Below are 21,750 nucleotides of genomic sequence, written 5' to 3' on the forward strand. Positions count from 1 at the left end.
GACTGAAACTGCGCGTCGCTGCTTGTGGTATAATCCTGAGCTCAGTGTCGCGATTCTGAACACATCATGTGCACAGAAGAGGGCCATACTAACAGTTAAAATAATTGAGAAACTCAATGGTTTGTCGCATGATTATTTATTCGAAGAGTTGGTTTTTCTACAAAGAATAATACTTTGTATGAGTCTATTTGTTTCACAATTAAGTTAAATATATATTTATGGATATATATTTCTCCTATTTACAGAACATACAAAAATATTAAGATGGAGATTTACATTCACAGATCAAGAATTAATTTTATATGTGTGTGTGTGTGTGTGTGTAAAATGTACATACGAGTTACGCTTTTTATAAATTAGATAAAAACATACAAGGAGGGTCATTTGGTCTTCTTGTGAAACACATATTCACATATCACCCAGCAAGGACGAATAGCTTTGGAGACTGCAGGTACAGTAGCTTCTAGGCACGTGAAACATTTCTTCAAATATTGTTTGTACTTTCTGTCTATGCCGACTTCTTCCCTTTTGACTTCTTATTTGCTCCTCGTGATGATCTATAGAAATCAAAGAAACGTGTTATTTTTCTCATTTATTCTTTCACTTCTGTTTCTACAAGTGCGTATTTAAAAAAAATAGACTCCAAGATCGATCATCGTGCGTTTCTTGCGGCCATTTTAACGACGAGAATATTATCAATCGGGAACCCCTAAGTGCAGTCTCTGCTTCACTCACATTCTGCCACTCACTGGAGGGGCGAAATATATCTCGCAGCATCTCAGGAGATTCGTGACTCAGTTTATTCTATTGCGGACAAAGACCAAAATAACAGAAGGACTCTAATACAAACACTAGCACCGGGAAGAAAGACAGATTTTGAAATGTTTGACAGTTTTGAAACCATGGTTATAAATCACCACCCAGCTGGGTAGCTACAGAGTGTTACACATTAATAGGGATGTTGGGACGTATACTGGTCAGTACATTTGTGTGGGGTTGTAACACAACTGCACATTGGCATTGCCAAAAGCTATCATCACTGGCCTAGTCACATTGAACATACATAATACACAATGCCACACACATTGCTGGACACATGGTAGATGTCATTTTTGCAAATCCTGGACTAGTTACCGTTCAAAGAATCACATCAGTCACATGGTCAAACCACTATTTGGTAACTTTCCAACAGAAAACACCACACATCAACACATCCAAGACCACCTTACATACACCCACCTATCGATAACGGGAACAAACTAAATTATGAACACAATGAACAGCCAACACGGATCTGTAAACAATAACTTCTGTTCAAAAACTTTACGGGTGGCTGTAGGAAGCTTTTGCAATCCTAATACCATGAAGAAAAATAAAACACAACAAAATTAAACAAGCACCTCGGAGAAAAACAGAATTGAAAAAGGTAAAACAACAAATCGGAAGGCTGCAATGAAGCTGACTCAAATCAAACAACATTCATGACAAACTTCAGCTATGCAAACAGAATTTACAAATCAAAAAAGATAAGAAAGGGACTAGTCAGACAGGATTCAAAATGCTATATCTGCAAATAAAGAATTTTATAAAATTCTCAATCAGTTTCGAAAACCTAAATGCATGGAAGGAACTCATCCCATTATCAAGATTTCACAGACAAATTGGTAAATCATTACACAACCAAGGGAGACACATTGGACTGCTATTTAAAACAAAGGAAAACCACTAGCACCAACCTGTTTACAAAAATCCCCTCCAAAAGTAAGCCAACTCAACCTCTTCACTCCTTCAAAGAAATATCACAAGGTGAATTTATGGATCTGTTCAAAGCAAGCAGGCCTTCCGACCGTTGTCCCCCACATATCTTCAAGAATATTCTTTTATCTACCTCTGCTGCCACACCAGTAGGAAGAATCATCAATAATTCTTTAACTATGGTAACCTTTCCTGAAGATCTTAAAAAGACATACATAGGCCAGTTATTAAAGCAAACAAACCTGAAGCCGCTTGATCCTAACAACTACAGACTGTTAGAAATGGGGTTTCTGGTTGGCTAGGGTATGTACCTCAGCCAGGCAGAACTTACCCACTCTAGTCAGGGCAAGGGAGTTACACGTCCAAGATAACCCCTGCTCACCCCCTTGGTAGCTTGGCACGAGCAGTTAGGCTTAACCCGGAGGCAATGCGTAAAGCGTCTGCACAACACACACATACATGTGACGCAATATTCCCACCACCAAGGAAACACAACACTAGATTATATGAAAATATCCTGTATTGTACACAACGTAATTATCAGACAAACATCACATAACAGTACTATCCTGCTACCTTAGCAGTTGTCAGAACACGTTACACATTAATTACTCTGCAAACTAGCAGTAGTCACACATAACACACAGGTTACTCAGTATTCTGCAACATAAGCAGTAGTCAGGAAACACGTTATCACATTAGCACACTTGTCATAAGAATATCATAAAACGCCCATAATAGGAACATTAGAAAATCTATGGCAAGTTAAGCAAACATATTAGCAAGTCATGCCCATAAAAGGAACATGTGCACACATATGTCAAAAAACATCAAAGACCAGGTAGGCAATATAACATAATTACAAAAAGTCTGTAGCAAGAACTTTAAATCAACGTTACATTAGTCCCTTTTAAAGTACCTGAAAATGATGAAAAGGCACCTCCAGTGCCTAAAACAAAGAAGAAAGGGGCCTAATGTAACGTTGATTTAAAGTTCTTGCTACAGACTTTTTGTAATTATGTTATATTGCCTACCTGGTCTTTGATGTTTTTTGACATATGTGTGCACATGTTCCTTTTATGGGCATGACTTGCTAATATGTTTGCTTAACTTGCCATAGATTTTCTAATGTTCCTATTATGGGCGTTTTATGATATTCTTATGACAAGTGTGCTAATGTGATAACGTGTTTCCTGACTACTGCTTATGTTGCAGAATACTGAGTAACCTGTGTGTTATGTGTGACTACTGCTAGTTTGCAGAGTAATTAATGTGTAACGTGTTCTGACAACTGCTAAGGTAGCAGGATAGTACTGTTATGTGATGTTTGTCTGATAATTACGTTGTGTACAATACAGGATATTTTCATATAATCTAGTGTTGTGTTTCCTTGGTGGTGGGAATATTGCGTCACATGTATGTGTGTGTTGTGCAGACGCTTTACGCATTGCCTCCGGGTTAAGCCTAACTGCTCGTGCCAAGCTACCAAGGGGGTGAGCAGGGGTTATCTTGGACGTGTAACTCCCTTGCCCTGACTAGAGTGGGTAAGTTCTGCCTGGCTGAGGTACATACCCTAGCCAACCAGAAACCCCATTTCTAACATTGGTGGCAGCGGTGGGATCCCTCCGGGGGCCCGCGATCACTGGGGCTCCCCCGGGCCTCCACCGGCCCTCCTGTGGGGGGCCCAGGTCACCCAATGGTCAAAGAGGGGAGGGGGGGCGCCTCGCACCCCCTCCTTGTACAAAGGCGGGCCCCTCCGGGGGTCCCGCTACCGTCGGGGGTCTCCCGGGGCCTCCGTGGCCCTTTCTTGGAGGGAGACCCCTAAATTCGTGACTCCTGGCCCGCGAGGGGGCCAACCAGAGAGCCAGGGGGCCAGGGCGAGCCTCCGGTGAGGCTGCGCCCGGCCCTGGCAGAGCAGGCGAGTCCTCCGGGACTCCTGCTAGAGAGGGAGAGGCGCAGCCTCTCCCTCGGATGACGTTGCGGCCCGGGATGGGCCTCTTGGTGCCCCGGGGGCGCCCTGAGAAGGGCGCGTCCCCCGGGAGCACGCTAGGAGCGTGCCAGCTCCGATTTCCGAACAAAGTGATCCTTCCTGTGCCCCGGGGGCACAGAGCTGAGCGCGCTCCTCGCGCTCAGAGGCAACCAACGAACCCGGCTGCGGCGGTGAACTTGGCAGCAGGGAAGCGCTCTTCAAGGCGCTAGGGCACAGTTTATGAGCCCGGGTTGCGGCGGTGATCCACTTTAGTAGAAACGCGCTCCAGGAAGCGCGAAGGCATAATTTAAAGCCCGGGCTGCGGCGGTGATTTCTTTTCATCACAGAAAAGCGCTTTCAAAGCGCGAGGGCACATCGGCAGCCCCAGCAACACCAAGAATGCCTTTTTTCTCTTCAAGCATCCTGGGCAAAGATGTAGAAGATCGTTGCAGGGGTCAGGGGCCACAGCACCCTGCCCCTGGGAACAGCTACACAAGAAGGAGCACAGGGCTGGTGGGTCGAGCTACAGGCCAGCACAAGGGGTGCAGATGGTGGCAGTTCCTCCTAGTGACCAGGCAGGTCACAGGTCAGCACAGCAGCAGCAGTCCATGGCGGTTTCCTGGTGAGTCCCTTCATCAGCGTTCTGTGTCCAGCTTCAAGTTCCAAGAGTGTTCAAATTGTGGGGAAAATTCCCCTGTACTTATAGTCAGTTCTTACAGTGTTTTACAGTGGTAGGGAGAGGAGGTTCCAGCCAGTTACAACTGGTTCTGGGAGTGCCCCCTCTCTCCTTTCAGCACAGGCTCCAAACATCAGTGGGGGGTTAACGACCCTATTGTGTGAGGCCAGGGCACAGCCTTTACAAATGTAGGTGTGCCCCGCCTCTCCCTTCTCTCAGCCCAGGAAGACTATTCAGTATGTAGATGCACCTCAGTGACACCTCCACCCTCCCTGTGTACAGGCTGTCTGAAAAGTATGCACAAAGCCCCAACTGTCACTCTGCCCAGACGTGGATTGGAGTCAAGCTGCAAAACACCAGAATCATAAGCACAGATAAATGCGCACTTTCTAGAAGTGGCATTTCTGTGATAGTAATAAAAAATACACCCACACCAGTAAGCAGTATTTATTATCACCATCACAACCATACCAAACACGCCTACGCTAGCCCTCATAAATCAGACAATACCCCTACACATAAGGCAGGGCATTTCTAATGCAATCCTATGAGAAGGCAGCACTCACAGCAGTGAGACACCAAGTTAGGCTGTTTGTCACTACCAGGACAGGCCATGCAATATGGCACATGTCCTGCCTTTCTACATACATGGCACCCTGCCCACAGGGCGTACTTTAGGGGTGACTTACATGTAGTAAAAGGGGAGTTCTGGGCCTGGCAAGTAAATTTAGATGCCAGGTCCCTGTGGCAGAAAACTGTGCACACAGGCCCTGCGCTAGCAGGCCTGAGACAGGTTTGAAAGTCTACTTCAGTGGGTGGCGCAAGCAGCGCTGCAGGCCCACTAGTAGTATTTAATTTACAGGCCCTGGGTATAGAGATACCACTGTACAAGGGACTTATAGGTAAATTAAATATGCCAATTAGGTATAAGCCAATCATACCAACTTTAGATGGGAGAGCACCTGCACTTTAGCACTGGTCAGCAGTGATAAAGTGCTCAGAGTCCTAGAGCCAACAGCGAAAGGTCAGAAAAACCAGGAGGAAGGAGGCAAAAAGACTAGGGATGACCATGCGTATGGCCAAAAGTCCAACACAGACCAATTACAAATGGTCCTTTACTGGGTAAACTGATAGAAAGAGCAGCATTCACCCATGTCACAATTCCTTGAAGATAACTTCATACTTCCAGAATACTAGCCTGGATTCCGCCCAGGAAGAGGCACTGAATCTGTCTTCCTTGCCATTTGGGATGATCTTAAAAACATAATAGACTGAAATGGAGTTGCTGCACTACTTCTCCTGGACCGCTCAGGTGCCTTTGACACAGTTGACCATGACACAGGAATATAATGACTCTACAAAGTTGGCATAGAGGGGACTGCTCTCGATTGAATCACATCCTACCTTCAAAGCAGAACTAATGTCATCCATAATACCCCTTTCTCGTCCAAATCCTACTTCACAAAAGCAAGGGTCCCTCAAGGCTTTTTCATCCCACCTATGATTTTCAACATCTACATGATGTCATTACCGACAATGATCAATTAATTTCAACTCACATGCTACAACTATGTAATGACACAGACATACTCCTTAAACTGGAATGTCCCAAAGACATTACAAACTCACAAATCTTCAGTTGCCTCAGAGCCATTGATCAGTGGATGACACGGAGCCATCTCAAACTGAATGCTTGAAAAACGGAAATACTCAGATGTGGCGACTGCAAAAATTATGGCACACTCTGCATCTGGCGTAACGATCTGGGGCCACTTCCTAACCTACCTAAGGAAGTAAGAAACCTTGGAATTACCATTGACTCCAAGCTAACAATGAATGCTCAAGTGGACAAATTAGCAAGATCAAGCTTCATCACCATGAAAACTCTGGGCCGCATCTTCTCCCACCTCGGATTTCCACATAAGGTGCAGTCTACTATCTCCTTTGTACTATCTAAACTGGTTTACACCAATAGCCTTTACCATGGATCATCTTTGTCTATTATGAAAAAACAACAACGCATTCAGAACTCGGCTGCCAGACTACTACTACATAGTAAGCCACTAGCCCACATCTTCCCTGCCTTGAGGACCCTACATTGGTTACCTGTTGCAAGAAGATCCACCTTCAAGCTGCTTTGTATCACCCACAAAGCAGAACATGGAACAGGACTGTTTTTCTTCTTGAATAAAATCACCAAATACATTCAACAAAGAAACCTCTGCTCAAGATTGTGACTCCACCTCAAAACACCACTATACAAAAAAGACAAGAGATGGTACATCTTTCTCTGTTCAAGCGGCCAAACTATGGAAATCATGACCCTCAAATATAAGATCCACAGATAACTATCTTATCTTCAGAAGCCAACTCAAGAGTTGGCTCTTTCCTACCTAACCACCATTCTCAAACAGAAATGGGCTGCATATCCCGTGTATGTAAATATGTTATAATTTGATTGTGTGTATGTATCGAGATATGTGTATTTCTTTGTACAAATACCTATAATACCTATTTTATCCTAACATATATAAATACTCTTTAAGCCTGTCTAACAAATGTATATTTTACTTCAGCTAAATGTATATAATATGCATTTGTATGTGTATATGTATATGTTTGTATATATATATATATATATAAGAAAGAAGTGACTCAAACAGATGATCTCACTAAAGAACAAAAATATATTTCTACTACAACGTTTCAGCTTCCGCCTTCTTCAGGTAGTACAAGATGGTTTGCTCAGTGGCTGCACAGCTGACACTGGTGGATTTTCAAAAAGCATCATGAGTGAAGATTCCAATTGGAATGTGGAATCAATGCAGTCCTGAGAACTCTTCAGATATGCAGAAATCAAGTGGTATTGTCAGTGATGTTCAGTCCATCTGGATGCAGTGATTTTAAACGGTACATCCAGAAATTTTCTCTGATGTCCAGTAGTTCTTCCTTTAAATCATGTTCCACAGGGAAAATCTTCAAATCGGATATTAAATTGTCCACAAGGTTAAAATGGTTGGCTACAGGCTGGTCAAGTTTCTTGTTAATTATTGCTGATTTGTGGTTCCTGAATATATATATGTGTGTGTGTGTGTGTGTATTATTCAACACTTGACATGTTCATAGGTCATTGCATAGTTTCTATATAAGTTGCTTGATTAGATGCTTATAAGCCTTGTTTTATTTTAACTATCACAGTAGGTAACTATTGTCATAACTATTCATCTACAAGCATTTTGCTATTGAAATATTAAGGAAAGATAACATAGTAAGTGCACAAATAAATTAACTTCAAGTACTGTAAACCTTGAAAGCCTGTGTTTATATGATACAACTTTAAATCTCAATATATTATATTCCTTACACATTTATTCCCTTAATTATGTCACCATGTATCCATATATTTACTACTCTAATCCTACTGTACGAGAAAAAAAATACTCTCAAAAGCTTACATTTGTCTGACCATCACTATACTTCTATCAGTCTAACCTCTATCTCCACTCTCTGACTCATCCCAAACCCATTTTCCTTCTGTGATCTCCAAAATAACTCTTCCCAGACTCTTTCCTCATGGCTCATCCAAACCTCAGTTTAAAACTATGATCTCCCAAACAACCCTTCTAAATTCACCCTCACTTATCTCTCCTTTGGCTCATCCCAAACCCCATGTCACTACTCTGATCTCCCTAATCCCTTTATATATACTTTTCCCTCCTCCATCACTACTTTGCTCATCCCAGACCTCATCTAATTACTATGATCTCCCAGTTAGAACTTCTGGATTCTCCCCTCCTCTATCCCTCCATTATTCTATTCAAACCAACCAACAGACTCACGTGTCCTCCGTTCCAATTAACTCATACCTCCCTATACTAATACTAATACTGTACTCATATTTCCTATACTAACCCACCACTAAAGCCTTTGGCTTCCGCACTAATGTGCTACTCGCCAAAAATCACTTCAACGTCTCGTCAGGGGTAGTAAGTGCTATATAAATACAATTAAAATTGTATTTCCAAAACTGTATTACGTTTCACGCACATCTGCAGTTTAAGGCACAAGAGACTGGGGGGGTCATTCCGTCCCCGGCGGGCGCCGCCCGCCGGGCGGAATCCGCCCAAACACCGCCCCGCGGTCAAATGACCGCAGGGACCATTTTAACTTTCCCGCTGGGCCGGCGGGTGATCTTCAAAAGATCGCCCGCCGGCCCAGCGGGAAAGCCCCAGCAAAGATGAAGCCGGCTCCGAATGGAGCCGGCGGATTTGCTGGGGTGCGACTGGTGCAGTTGCACCCATCGTGATTTTCAGTGTCTGCTAGGCAGACACTAAAAATCTTTGTGGGGCCCTGTTAGGGGGCCCCTGCAGTGCCCATGCCATTGGCATGGGCACTGCAGGGGCCCCAAGACACCCGTTCCCGCCAGCCAGGTTCTGGCGGTTAAAACCGCCAGAACCAGGCTGGCGGGAAGGGGGTCGGAATCCGCCGCCATGGAGGATTCTTTTGGGCAGGGGTAAACCGGCGGGAAACCGCCGGTTGCCCTTTTCTGACCGCGGCTTTCCCGCCGCGGTCGGAATTGCCTATGTAGCACCGCCAGCCTGTTGGCGGTGCTACCCCCGGCCTCTACCCTGGCGGTCATAGACCGCCAGGGTCAGAATCAGGCCCTGAGTGCTTTGCCAAGAATCGGAGGAGTCTATCAAGTGCCGGAGTCAGGAGTAGACATAGTCCCCAGGTCCCACAGTCAGCAGCTTAAACACTAGGCCACATCTCTCCCTTGCATTACCCACTTATACGCAACTGCAAACCGTACAGATGAGACCTCAGTACATATTCATGAGGGCCGTTTATTCTTTACATCATTAAGTGACTACAACAGAGATCAAATACCCATGTGTAGATGAAAGCATCTTTGATCTGACAATCAGTCCTAAAGGCATGAAAGTTATATGTTCTAATCCATTTGGCAAGTTCGAAACCTTCTTAAGAAAGCTTCACAAACTTGTCTAAAGGGCTAGACGGCACCCGTCTCTGCCAGATTGCTACAGTGAAATGAAACCAAAAATGAAGACACAGGTTCATTTCCCACCAAGCATAAGTAATTTACAAAATAAAATAAAAGTATTTTAAGCAGGATTTCACTTTTTTACCAGTCTCAGACGAGATAGGCACTGTGATTAGGGCTTTTAGTGGGATGAAAAAACTGGAGGGTCTCTCGAAGGGGGTGTGACGATGTAATTAAGTGCGTGGCTTAAAAACATGTAAGCTAAAAATCTGTGCTTAGCATAGTGCACCACCTCACTGGTATTTTGCTGCTTCTTTCTGTCATCGCTCTCAGATATATAATACAGCAAGTAACATTACACCTGAAACAAGCCAGGACCATTGGTTTTGTCAATGGTCATTAGTTGCATAAGGTAAATAAGCAACAACAATGGCTTTGTTGTATAAAATATTGAAAATGTGTCAGTTCTGAAATGATGAGACTGTGAAAGAACTATAACGGATCTCTTTGAGATTACATCAAAGGCAGAGAAGAGTGGTACTGCTGCAGATTTAAGATTTTTTTTTTTAACCTTGAGCGTGAGGGCAAAAACGGAGAACCCGGTAGGGCCCGTCTCAGCACCTTCTTTCTAGACCTGCCGCTGCTCCCCACCAGCAGGACCCGGCTCATTTAAAGCCCTGAATTGTGATGAGTCGCTATGTCCCTGTGTAGATAGAGTACGCGGATCATACATGCAGGACACAAGTCAGCACAAATCTTACTTGTGTCTTGCACTGCAGCCAGCTCAGAAGACCCAACAGAATCCAATTGCAGCTGCACCCCGGGCTGTGCCACATACTGTGTAAACCAGAATCACTGCAGCACCAGAGTATGGCTGTCATGTTTAGGTGCTGCAAGAATGGGTACATTCTATAGTATAGCTGAACCATTTGTATAGACAGAATTATTGTTTCCAAACAACAAAACAGTCCACACCATTACCCACCACCACTGGGCATCAATAGAGGAAATTATAAGCGTATCAGTACAAATAATGCAGCAAGTCCACGATAGATACATCAGGGAAGAAATCCTCCGCACGTGCAACATCATCTGCCCAGTCCACAGCGGTGCCACCATTTACTCCAAATCTTTCCATGTTTCTTAGGGCAGCCTCTAGCCTCAAACACTGGCTATAGCTGAACATTTTAATGAGATTTCACATAACTGTTAACTCACCTCACATCAAATATAGACCATACAAACGTTACTTGAGGTAGATTGAAAACAGTAAAGCAGTTCAGCACCTATTGCTCAAATTGCAAACAGGGGCAAACAATTAAAGTTTGGAGTGAGGACCAGAGCGTGGAAGCATCAAGGCCATGTTCACCCCTCACCTTAATGCACTATCAGATTCCTCAAGTCATTGCAGTGCATAGGAGGACATTATGGAAATCTGTGTAATCAATAAACTTGGACATATTTTATCCAGAGTGTCAGTGTCATGTATTGTGTTGCAGGCATGGTATTGGTATTGTACGTTTTTAAGGAGCCTCACATCCACCAAGGGCTAGCGGTGGCAATGCTATGGAGAACCACTGCACACCCCAGGTATCTTTTTGCCTGGCACTGGGTAAGACAATGCCAAGTGACCAGAATCCAGTTAAACAGGGGAACAGAATAAGAGAACTGGAATAATGGCATTAGATTTGCTGAACAGGGAGCTCTCAGAAGCCACGAGGTGGCAAAGTAACAAGAGGGTGTGTTTCTTACAGCGAAGATGGACAAATCATCAAAAGGCTAGGATTGCCACTGCCCGAAGAGAAAAATACTCACCGTTTGTCTAAGATTTTGCAACGGTTTGGGTATGATACTTGACACTTTGTATAAAATGGTATGTATTCATTTTTAGCGTGGCCTTTCACTCCTTGTTTAATTAAATTATCAGTCAAGGAAAATTAAAGCAGCTCTAGAACACGTTAAAGTGTTTTCTTCTTATTAACTATTAACAGTATGTACCGACAAGGGAAAAATCACCGGCTTTAAGTGATTTTCCTAACTTTTGTAACGGATGGCACATTAATACATTAAACTACCGGTCATGCCAGTAAAATGATGGCCAGATGGTAACTCCATGTGGAGATACAATGAAGGAAAGAAACAGATGGGAGAAGTCTGTACAAAAGGAACACGAGAGAAGAAAGCGAGAAAAACGAGAAAGGTGCACATCGAAAGGAAAGGTTTAAATGGGTGCATGCGTAATACACCCTCTTCTCTCATTCCTGGGTTGGAATTTGGGTGAGCTGTACTGCAGCCATCTCTTCTAGTGGAAGAAGAGCCCCCATAGAAAACCCACCATAGTAACACATTTAGCCACACACCCTCCTGTAGTAGCACGTTTAGCCACACATCCTCCCATAGTAACACATTTAGTCATACACCCATAGTAACACATTTAGACACACACACCCATAGTAACACATTTAGACACACACCCTCCTGTATTAGCACATTTAGCCACACACCATCCCGTAGTAACACATTTAGCCACACACACCCATAGAAACACATACAGCCACACACCCTCCCGTAGTAACACATTTTGCCACACACCCTCCTGTAGTAGCACATTTATCCACACATCCTCCTGTAGTAAGACATTTAGACACACACACACCCATAGTAACACATTTAGACACACAGTCTGCTGTACTAATACATTTAGCCACACACCATCCCGTAGTAACACATTTAGCCACACACACCCATAATAACACATATAGCCACACTCCTTCCAGTAGTAACACATTTAGTCACACACACCCGTAGTAACACATTTAGCCACACACCCTCCCATAATAGCACATTTAGACACACACCCTCCTGTAGTAGCACATTTAGCCACACACCATCCTGTAGTAACACATTTAGCCACACACCACCATAGTAACACATATAGAAAAACATCCTCCCGTAGTAGCACATTTAGCCACACATTCTCCCGTAGAAACACATTTAGCCACTCACACCCATAGTAACACATTTAACCACATCCTTCTACAAGCAGAGGTCACGGAAAGCACTGTGAATCAGGATGGCTGGTAGACCCACTGACAGATATTTATGTACATAGAGGCCTCAAGTGTTCCACATTTATACATTTGCACGGCCAAAAAGTACAGCCTTTTTGTGCGGTTATTCAATATTAAAGACCAGTCAATAAAAGTCGAACACACTAGCATTACTCTGAGAACGCCGCCATTTTGTGGGACAATGCCTCCAGAGACTGACCCAGACCCACCTTTTCTTCATACTCAGTACCAGCTTCTTCACCTTGTTCGAGTTGCAGTCCAGACATATTTTCTCTCCACCCTTTTTGATGACAGCGCTGAAAGAGAAGAACGAGAGCATTGCTTGCAGTGGCCTACACCAGCCCCACAGTGCTAGCTTCATTAGAGGCGGTCAGTGCAGAGCAGGACTGGGCCTTATTTGTGCTGGTGTTTTTGTTCTAAAGACTAGGGTGTGGTGGATCCTAAGAAGCAGTGAATGGTAAAAACTTTGCATGAGCTCATCCAGGGAGGGATGGTACACATTTTTTTGAGTTAAACTTTTTTGTTAGTCTGCTAACCCAGTTTGCAGGGAAATGTAACTCACGGTACGCATACCTTGGCCTCTCTACCGTTGGGAGACACGGTTATATGATGATGATGGCTGTACAGGTTCCAGACCATGTATGGTATGTTCTTACCCAGAAAAAGGTGTATTTCACAGAGGCTATATGTGACACGTCTTAGTGCTTGGGCTGTGTGTTGCAGTTTTAAGTTTGTGTGCACAGCCCCCCTGTTTAGACCATGGTGGAGGCAGTGGGCTATCTCTGCATAAAGGTGCTTGGGTGCGTTCAGCCATTTTACATCGCCATGGCAAAGGAACCGGTTTAAGAATAAACTATTTTGAGAGGTAGTGTTTATGTGGATTGAAGCATGAATCTTTGTTGATGGTCTATTAATACTGAAATGTATTAACGGGCTGGGCATCTTCAGATGCGATTTTAGAGACACTGGAAGATGCATAACAGATGGTATCCAGACCCCGGTTACCTACTTTCCCTAATCGTGGCCTTGTCAGCACATTTGTTGTGGTCTTGTTCTTGGATTTTATCCTGCGCAGGAACAACATCCATTGCCTCATCAGGGGCTGCATCTTGATGCTTTGCACACACAGAGGGGAGCTGTACACCCATTTTTAACCAGCACTCGCTAAGCTACCTATCAGTCTATGGTCTAAGGCACTCGGGGCGTAGCTTGGGCGGTAAGATTCGTCTGGGTTGTGGGGGAGGGGGTCAGGGGTAATAGTGCTAAATTTGAGCCGGTGTCTTCCGATGGGGGGTACGGTACTTATTTTTGGGGTTACCCCGAGTTTGGCCCCTGGAAATGTCTCCACGTCAGACATTTCCTGAGGCCAAAAGAGGTAAAACAAACAAAACGAAACAAGCAGGAAATTAAATACAGAAAAAGCTGTCACCAAGGGAGACAGCAAACTCGTGTAAGAGTGAATTAACAGGCAAGGGACTGCCTGGCAGTGATTTAATGAGGCCTGATGTGGATTCTGGTCTGCGCACCCTCGCTATTTGCACTCTGACATTTTATAGCGCCAGTCTCTGTTGTCTGAGCAGCGCTTTGGGCACCAGCACTTATTATTTCACAAAGAAAGCCCTGGGGTGAGCTTCAGATTTTACAACAATCATGCAAACTTATCACGTTAAAATACATTAGCACGGCAAGAGGGGGAATTAAGGGGCAGTGGAAAGGAAGTGGAGTGGGGGTTGTTAGGAGTACGTAAAACTCATTATTTGTAAAATAACCAATATGTTTTAAGATCTTCAAAACGGAGACACAAGAGTGTGTGTGTCTGTGTGTGTTCTTTTGTCTTTGTATGTAAAAAATCCCAGGTGAAATCCGACAGGCTGTGCACAATGCCCAACTGAAGGCACTTGTACACAACTATTCATTGGAGAATGAATTTATTAAGGGGGGTAGCGCCCCCACCACACTAGCTCCTGAACTCACCAGTTCCATTCCGCTGTGCAGGTATTGACTCACAGAGCTACCAACTGTGCTAGTTGTTGCAAGAACATCAGCACGACTTCCTTGTGCTTCTTGGCGCCCTTTAAGTAGCATCTTGATGGGGCCCACCATACTATATTCAGGGCTGCTGGAACTATGAGTGGGGGGGGGGGGGGTCATCAAATTATATATCAAGGTTGTCTAAATTATGCAAGGAAAGGCAAATTATGTGGCATAATGGGGCACATTTTTTCTAGAATTACGTCATTTTATTATTATTTTACATGGGGATACTCTACGCAAATAATGCACATCGTTAGTACCAGTTTAACATCCAAATACAGAAATAAGCACCAATTGGATGACCAGTTAACCTATGCTGCATGCAAAAGCATGTTGCCACGTTTTTATTAACTTTTGAATCCATTTCAGCTAGAAAGTTTTTTTGTTTTTTTTGCTAAAATCAGCAAAAGATAGATTGTGTGGCAACTGTGGCTAATCCAAAATTAGGCTGAAAAAACTGGGGCTGCAGAATCACATAATTCCAGTGGCTTTGGCTTTATTCAATGGTAGACAGTAAGACTTTGCCTACCTCTAAATACAGCTTGGATCTAGAGTGCAGATCGGTAAAGAGCAATGAGTGTGTATAAATATAGCAGTAGGAAACATAGCTCAGAAATGTACAGCGACAGTCACTGCTCCCTGTTTCTGAGGCATTGTCTGCAGCTCATGCGCAGACCTATAGGATAACAGAGCAAACCCACATTACAGTCTGGGGCCATGCTGGCTACAAAGTGTGCCCTCGATAAATACCATTTGCGTGGGTTTCGGGAGTTTTAGGACCTCAGAATGCTTGATAACAAATAAGCTGCACACGATTTCCTCAATTCTGAGGTGCCCAAACTAGCTTTTTGCTGTATTTTCTCTCTCGATTTGACAGGTGTTAGCTGAGCACATCTTCATGACATGGCAACATGTGCTTTTGCCCCAAGCAGGGCTTGTATCTCAGAATTCTGGTACCAAACTGAACAGGCCGTTGACTGTACAAGTATCACAACCTAAGTGTTTCCCTATAAAGCCCAACTGTGTAAATTACAAATTATGGCACTTAAAAAAAATGCTTGCCAAGTTTCGCGAGGTGTTAAAATTAAATTAGAAAGTTCCACGCTTTGCACCTAACATTTCATATTCTGCCGGATTTTACTTTTGCCAGGGGACTGAGAGAACACCCATGGGATATATATATATATATATATATATATATATATATATATATATATATATATATATACTCCCCTTGGACCTTAAATAAATACATAAAGTTGATTTCTAAATGCCTAAAAGTACAGATTACAAATTATTTACGAATATCTGTAGTTCCTTACAATTCTTTAAAAGTGTACTTACATGACCTCATTTTTTTCACATCCTGGGCCCTCTGAATAGAAGTGGACGGACTTTACTAAACTCCGACGCACAAAATTGGAGCCAGGTCCAGGGCACAGACAGCGCCCTTTGCCGTTGATCGATGATCCTGAGGGAATAAAACATGGTTTAGTAGACAGCATCTGTATGTCCATCTAAAGTGCCAGAGCATAGAGCTAGGGACAGAAACTGGTCGTCAGGGAGCTTGGCTGTCTCTATGATAATATCGTAGAACATTAGGAATGCAGTCTCCTGTAGACAATTGCTACGTTTCCACAGATGACCAAATCACAAGACATTTACAATACAGTTTACAACACAGAATATATGCTAAAGACAATTTCGGCTCTTCTGATTGGTCCTGATGGGCACTTGGGAAGGTCAGACACAAGCATATTAAGTGATTTTCCTAGGATGACAACGTGGGGGTGATTTTGCTTAGTTTTATGAAAAAAATGTTTCCAAGCGAGCAACAATGCACAATTTGTGCTGCCACAAAACGCACACTATTCCCAAACAAGTGAGTATCAGGTTTCTGAAGAGCAAATTGAGCAATGGTAACCGGTTCTTCACTTTCCGCTAACAAATTAAGTGGCAGAGAAGCCACATATGTTGGCAGAGTAGCCAAATGACCCAATAATGTGCAAAGTCTTCGTGGTTGAGGAAAGTCAAATCAAAGCAAACGATTTGCTCCTTAATGTGCTAATTTCAAGCCAAAAGCAGCACAGAACAATAAGCAGCAAATGTTCAGAGAAACTGCAGATCTAACCAGTGCTTACAATGGAGAAGTAGAAGTGCAGGTACTCACTCATCAGATTACCTGTTGGCTTCTGAAAACTGCAGGTACTCTCCCATCAAATGTGTTGCAGGAGAGCTGAGAAGTGCAGCTACTCTCCCTTTCAAATGAAAGAAGTGTTGGTGCTGCGGACCGGACAGTGCCGGCCCAGTTAAAGCACTGGATCTAACTGGCTGGTATTATACAGAAGGATCATAATCACAAGGAAAAGGAGGCAGAAGATACATTTACTAGTACAGTTTGTCAGAAAGTAGAGGAAAATATATTTTAACAAAACTCTGACTGGGAAACACGGACACAAACAGGAAGTCACAGACACTGTGCTCCGGAGACAAGGCACTGGGACAGGAAGACACAAACACAGGAACAGTGAGGCATGGACACTGGGAGAAGGAGCTATGGGACAAGGACACGCTGACGAGAGGGGCGTTTGAATTAGGAGACAGAGGGACCGAGGGCCACTAAGCCTGGGACTGAGAGACGAAGAACCTGCAGACTCCGAGGTAGAGAGACATCAGAACAAGGATAGGGCTGTCGTGAATTCAGGATGTGCAGTGCACTTGGGTCCGAGGCACTGCTCCCAATTGTGGGCATCTTGTACTGCCCTGCTTGGTGGTAGAGGAGCCTATTTTCTGTGTTTGCAGTGGGGCCTGGAGCACTCTCGCTGCCCCACTGCACTTGGACACGGAGACACCAGGGCCGGTGAAGGCAGGTAGAGCAACACTGGGACATTACAAGACACTGACACGTTGACGCACAATCACTGCAAGGCAAGAATACTCGCACAAGCCAGCACTAGGAAGGGGAGATACTGAGGTAGGGACACACACGGGACACCACAGAGACTGACAAGGAAAATGGGAAAGGGAAACACAGGGAGCAGAACAGGAAGACTCTTCAGAGAGATAATCCCCACCATTGAGAAATATTGGAACATGGATAAACTACGACACAGGGGGGAGTAGTGTCACGTGTCAGAGACCCGTACACTGGGAGACGAAGACACTGGATCTCAGAAACATAGGGCTCCATGTTCTAAAAATGTATTTGGTAAAAGTGGCCGCACCTTGCTGCACAAACGTTTACAGAATGCATTTTGATTTTTAAAGCCAACCTATGTTTTGATAGGTTGGTTCACAAAATGCAGAATCGTAGTGGGTCACAATTCAACCTACCTTACAAATATTAATGAGGTAGGTCGCAAATTGCAACCCAGCACAATTGGCTACAATCACTGACATGGTGGCCTGCTGGGATCAACAAACCACCGTGTATGTGATTGCTTTTAAATAAAGCAATCTTTTTTTTTTTTTTTAAATACAACCTGATTTCTCAATGGAAAATGGGATGCATTTGATAAAGGAAATGAAAACTTTTACAAACATTTTAGGACCGGTCAGTGGTCCCAAGTACTACTGTATGCTCCTACAACCGTTTTTATCCACACTCAAAAATTTGATAGGATCTCCTTGGGAACCTTTCACATTTGCAAATGGGTTACCACCTCCTTCAAAGTGGTGGTAAAATATTCATCTTTCGGTTGCGAAACATGAATAAAACCATAAGGAATGGGTATTTGGAAGGGATGCAAATAACGGCCACTTCAAATAACCATTATTTATTGGTTTCCTGAGCCCTTTAATGATTCAGAAAACCTTTCTGAATTGTTAAATTGGCTTAGTTCCATTTCAAAAAGGGTTTTAGCATTTGCAGACCCGCTCACTCACCGAATCAGAGGGTTTGCGGACGCAAAAACTCTTTGTACATCAGGCCCATAGAGTCTGGCACCAAGCATTACGGACACTGACACTCAGAGAAAAGAGAGAGCACCCACTAAAAAAGACTTTGATCTGCAGGAAAGTCTCACACCCATAGAAAGAAGTAGCACAGCAACGGCACCCCAACGGGTGAAATGTGCGGTAGAAACCTAAAGCACCATAATGTAGTATAAATCCATTAAATCCCTGATACCATAATATATTGGATAAAGCACCGCCAGCTATGAATTCTAAGCGTACGAAAAGCAATGGAGAGCTTCAGAGACCATAGAGAAGTACGAAGCCTGAGGCCACAGCATTTTTTAATCAGAGAACTCCAAGCTGCCTTTCGATAACCTTGTACACATCCAGTTTGGGGATTTCTTAACCTTTATAACAGTCGAGTCCTGTGCATCCTTCATTGAGATTTTGTGTCTGGGATCATTCTGTCAGCCATGGTCAGGAGTAAGGAAGACCGCCACTGTTTAGCCTAGGACTTAATGGGAGGGGTTAATTACTGTGCACTCCATAGCGTAACACAAGTGTCGAAATGTGTTCCAGCAGAGTCTCCTACCTCCCTCAGCCTATCCTTCTTGAGAGCTTGCAAGCCAATGTCCGGCTCCGGGAAGGGGTAAGGGTGCAGGTTAACCCTCTCCGCTAGTGTCCTATACCTGGGCTGATGCTGGGCTGGCCCTGCCTGGCAGCAGTGGCACCAGCGGGCTCTGCCGAACCGTTGGCCGCCTCCTCCAGCCCGCATGACAGCGGATGTGCACCTGGGGGACTGGCAGCCGTATCAATGCACGACCTGCCCGGTCCGTGCCGAAGTTAGGAAAACGGCCCGACTCCGCCTGCTTGTGCTGTATCCAGCTGAGGAAACTGTTCGCACCCGGGAGTTTGGCAGACCAGCGCAAGGGCTTTGTGGCTTTCCGGCACACCTGTGCTAGCTTATTGCAGATGACAGCTGCTGTAATGTGGCTCTTATGGTAACCTTTGACACCAGAACGCACCAATCATAAGAAAGGAAATGGATGGCCTTTGGAGGGAGGTCCCACTCAATATGACGCCGGGTAACGGTTCTAGAAGGGTCTTCGGCCCACTGCCTCCCAAAAGCATAATAATGTGCAGAGGCACTTTGCTATAATTCTACTACTCATACTAATAATCATAACTGTTATGCTATTATTATTACTTATAAGGACACTGTATTCACATTATCTCATGCCAAATCCCGGTATGTAATCGATTTGAAATCAGCGCGTTTACTTTACGGTTTCTCCTACTAATATTAATAATACGAAGAAGACGACGAATGCTACGGACTGTTTACTTGAGTCTGCCCATGTGTTGTCTCCATTTGTTCTCATGGGATAGTTAATCCATAGAATGGGTCTCCGGTGTTCATTGTCAGTGAGCCCTTTATGCCAAGTCAATTTGTTTTTCAGAATACTTCATTATTGTTAAATGACCTCATGTCATGTCATATCTTATGCTTAGATCTTGTTTGCACTTTTGAGGCAACAGGACTTTGCATCCTGGGATTTGTGGTTTTAGTTTGGCCATTACAAATATGGCTTTCCAACTCCGTGCGCATATTAACATGCATGAGGATTAGTAGCAGATATTTGTGGGTCAGATTTATTGCATAACGTTTACAAGTGTCGGTAGAATCAAAACAGCGTCTCAGCATCCCTCTTATAAAAATAACGCCTTCACTTCATGTGCAATAAATGGCTTTTAACTTGGAAGCAAAATTGATTGCCAGGAGGCGACACACTGGCCGAGTTACTGGTGACAATACACATAGTATAGGTTCTCAAAATAGTTCTATTTCCTACTAGTTTAATGTTTTCCGACACAAAAGAAGACTATGCTGTAAAACGTGCTCTTTCAGTAAAATGACTTAAAAGCGCCACAGTTGTAATCAAAGTAAATGCATATGCAATAAGCAGATAGGGCCCAGTTTCACCATAAGTAATAATGCGCCTGACAGAGCTCGCTATCTCCCCGCGTCGCGTCCCCTTTACCTTCAGTTTCTGCTGCCAGGAGCAGCAGGGCACAGAGCAGGAGCGCCCCCTTCATGCCAACAGGTGTACCGAAGAGTCCTCGCACTGACCGCTCTTCCGGGTTTCTGAACACTGGCTAGAACAGTGAGAGCAAAAGCCTTCTTGCGATTATATTTATCGTACAAATCCTTTACACTTCCTGCGTCCCGATTGGATGGAAAATGTTTGGATTGCAACATTTTTTTGCAGGGAAACCCCCAATAACTGTAGACCACTTGTTCTTATTTCACAGAATTTTGTGATTTCCTCGAAGAGGGATGATAGACAATACTTTCGGTTTCAAAGTTACCGCAAGGCTTTCATCCGTAGCCATTTCCTGGCTCATTTGTAACATTTGGTCATATATTGTAAGAAGCAATCCAACTTTAGTTTTCAGGACAGACTTTTTACAACCATCCCCCCCTGCGTCCCTCAATTTCCTCCCTAAGTAGCATTCCAAGTTTGGTACAAAATGTGGAGAACAAATAGAGTGACTCGAGTTTGATATTATAAAATTAAAGTATAGATTATTATAATGAATCTATGCTATTTGTGATCAAAAAAGTTGATGATTATAATAACATTTGAAAATGGCTCCGTGCTGAACTTAAATAAAATCAATCAAAATATATTTAAAAAAGCTGTTGATTCTGCCAGTGGGGAATGTAGATGGTATTCCTGCCAGCTTCACCCCGACACTCTGGTTGCTTTGTTGTCACAGCTGTTCAGCTATTCTAGGATTTGGTAGTACATACATAAAGCGTGCCATACTTGTGCAAGAATACATACATAGTCTTTACGGTTTGCCTGCTTCAATTTTGTTTATCTTTCTGCAAGACAGACCACAGTGTATACTACTGCGAGACCAGTCAGCTCCTGCACTGGTTTCCCCTGCCTTTTTTTGATCCTGTGCTGAGTTTCGTTCCTGCTGGCTTTGGGACTCTGGATACTTTACCACTGCAGTCCAGTGCTACAGTGCAAGTGTTCTCTGCCTAAATTGTAATGGTGATTAGTTTAATCATGACTGACATATTGGCTTTACTAGTAAGTCCGTAGTATAGTGCACCATGTGTGCTCAGGGCCTGCAAATCAGGTGATACTAGTGGGCCTGCATCACCGATCGTACCTCCCACATGAGTAGCCCTGTAAACATGTCTCAGACCTGCCGCTGCAGTGTCTGTGTGGGCAGTTTTAAACTGCCATTTCAACTTGGCAATTGCACCCACTTGCCAGGCACAAACCATCCCTTTTCCTAGTCACCCCTAAAGTAGACCAAAGGCAGCTCC

General features: G+C 43.9%; 1 protein-coding gene across 1 annotated transcript; it reads right to left on the reverse strand.

Moving 5' to 3' along the window:
* Positions 1 to 129: 129 nt before the first annotated feature.
* Positions 130 to 20,574, reverse strand: LOC138295394 (C-X-C motif chemokine 11-1-like). Its single transcript, XM_069233666.1, has 4 exons — positions 20,447 to 20,574; positions 15,852 to 15,978; positions 12,683 to 12,769; positions 130 to 557 (listed from the first exon to the last, which is right to left on the reverse strand). The coding sequence occupies exons 1-4, from the start codon at positions 20,499 to 20,501 to the stop codon at positions 509 to 511; spliced, it is 318 nt and encodes a 105-aa protein (XP_069089767.1). The 5' UTR covers positions 20,502 to 20,574; the 3' UTR covers positions 130 to 508.
* Between the last annotated feature and the right edge of the window lie 1,176 nt (positions 20,575 to 21,750).

Source organism: Pleurodeles waltl, chromosome 1_2, assembly GCF_031143425.1.
Source record: "Pleurodeles waltl isolate 20211129_DDA chromosome 1_2, aPleWal1.hap1.20221129, whole genome shotgun sequence".
Lineage (NCBI taxonomy): Eukaryota > Metazoa > Chordata > Amphibia > Caudata > Salamandridae > Pleurodeles > Pleurodeles waltl.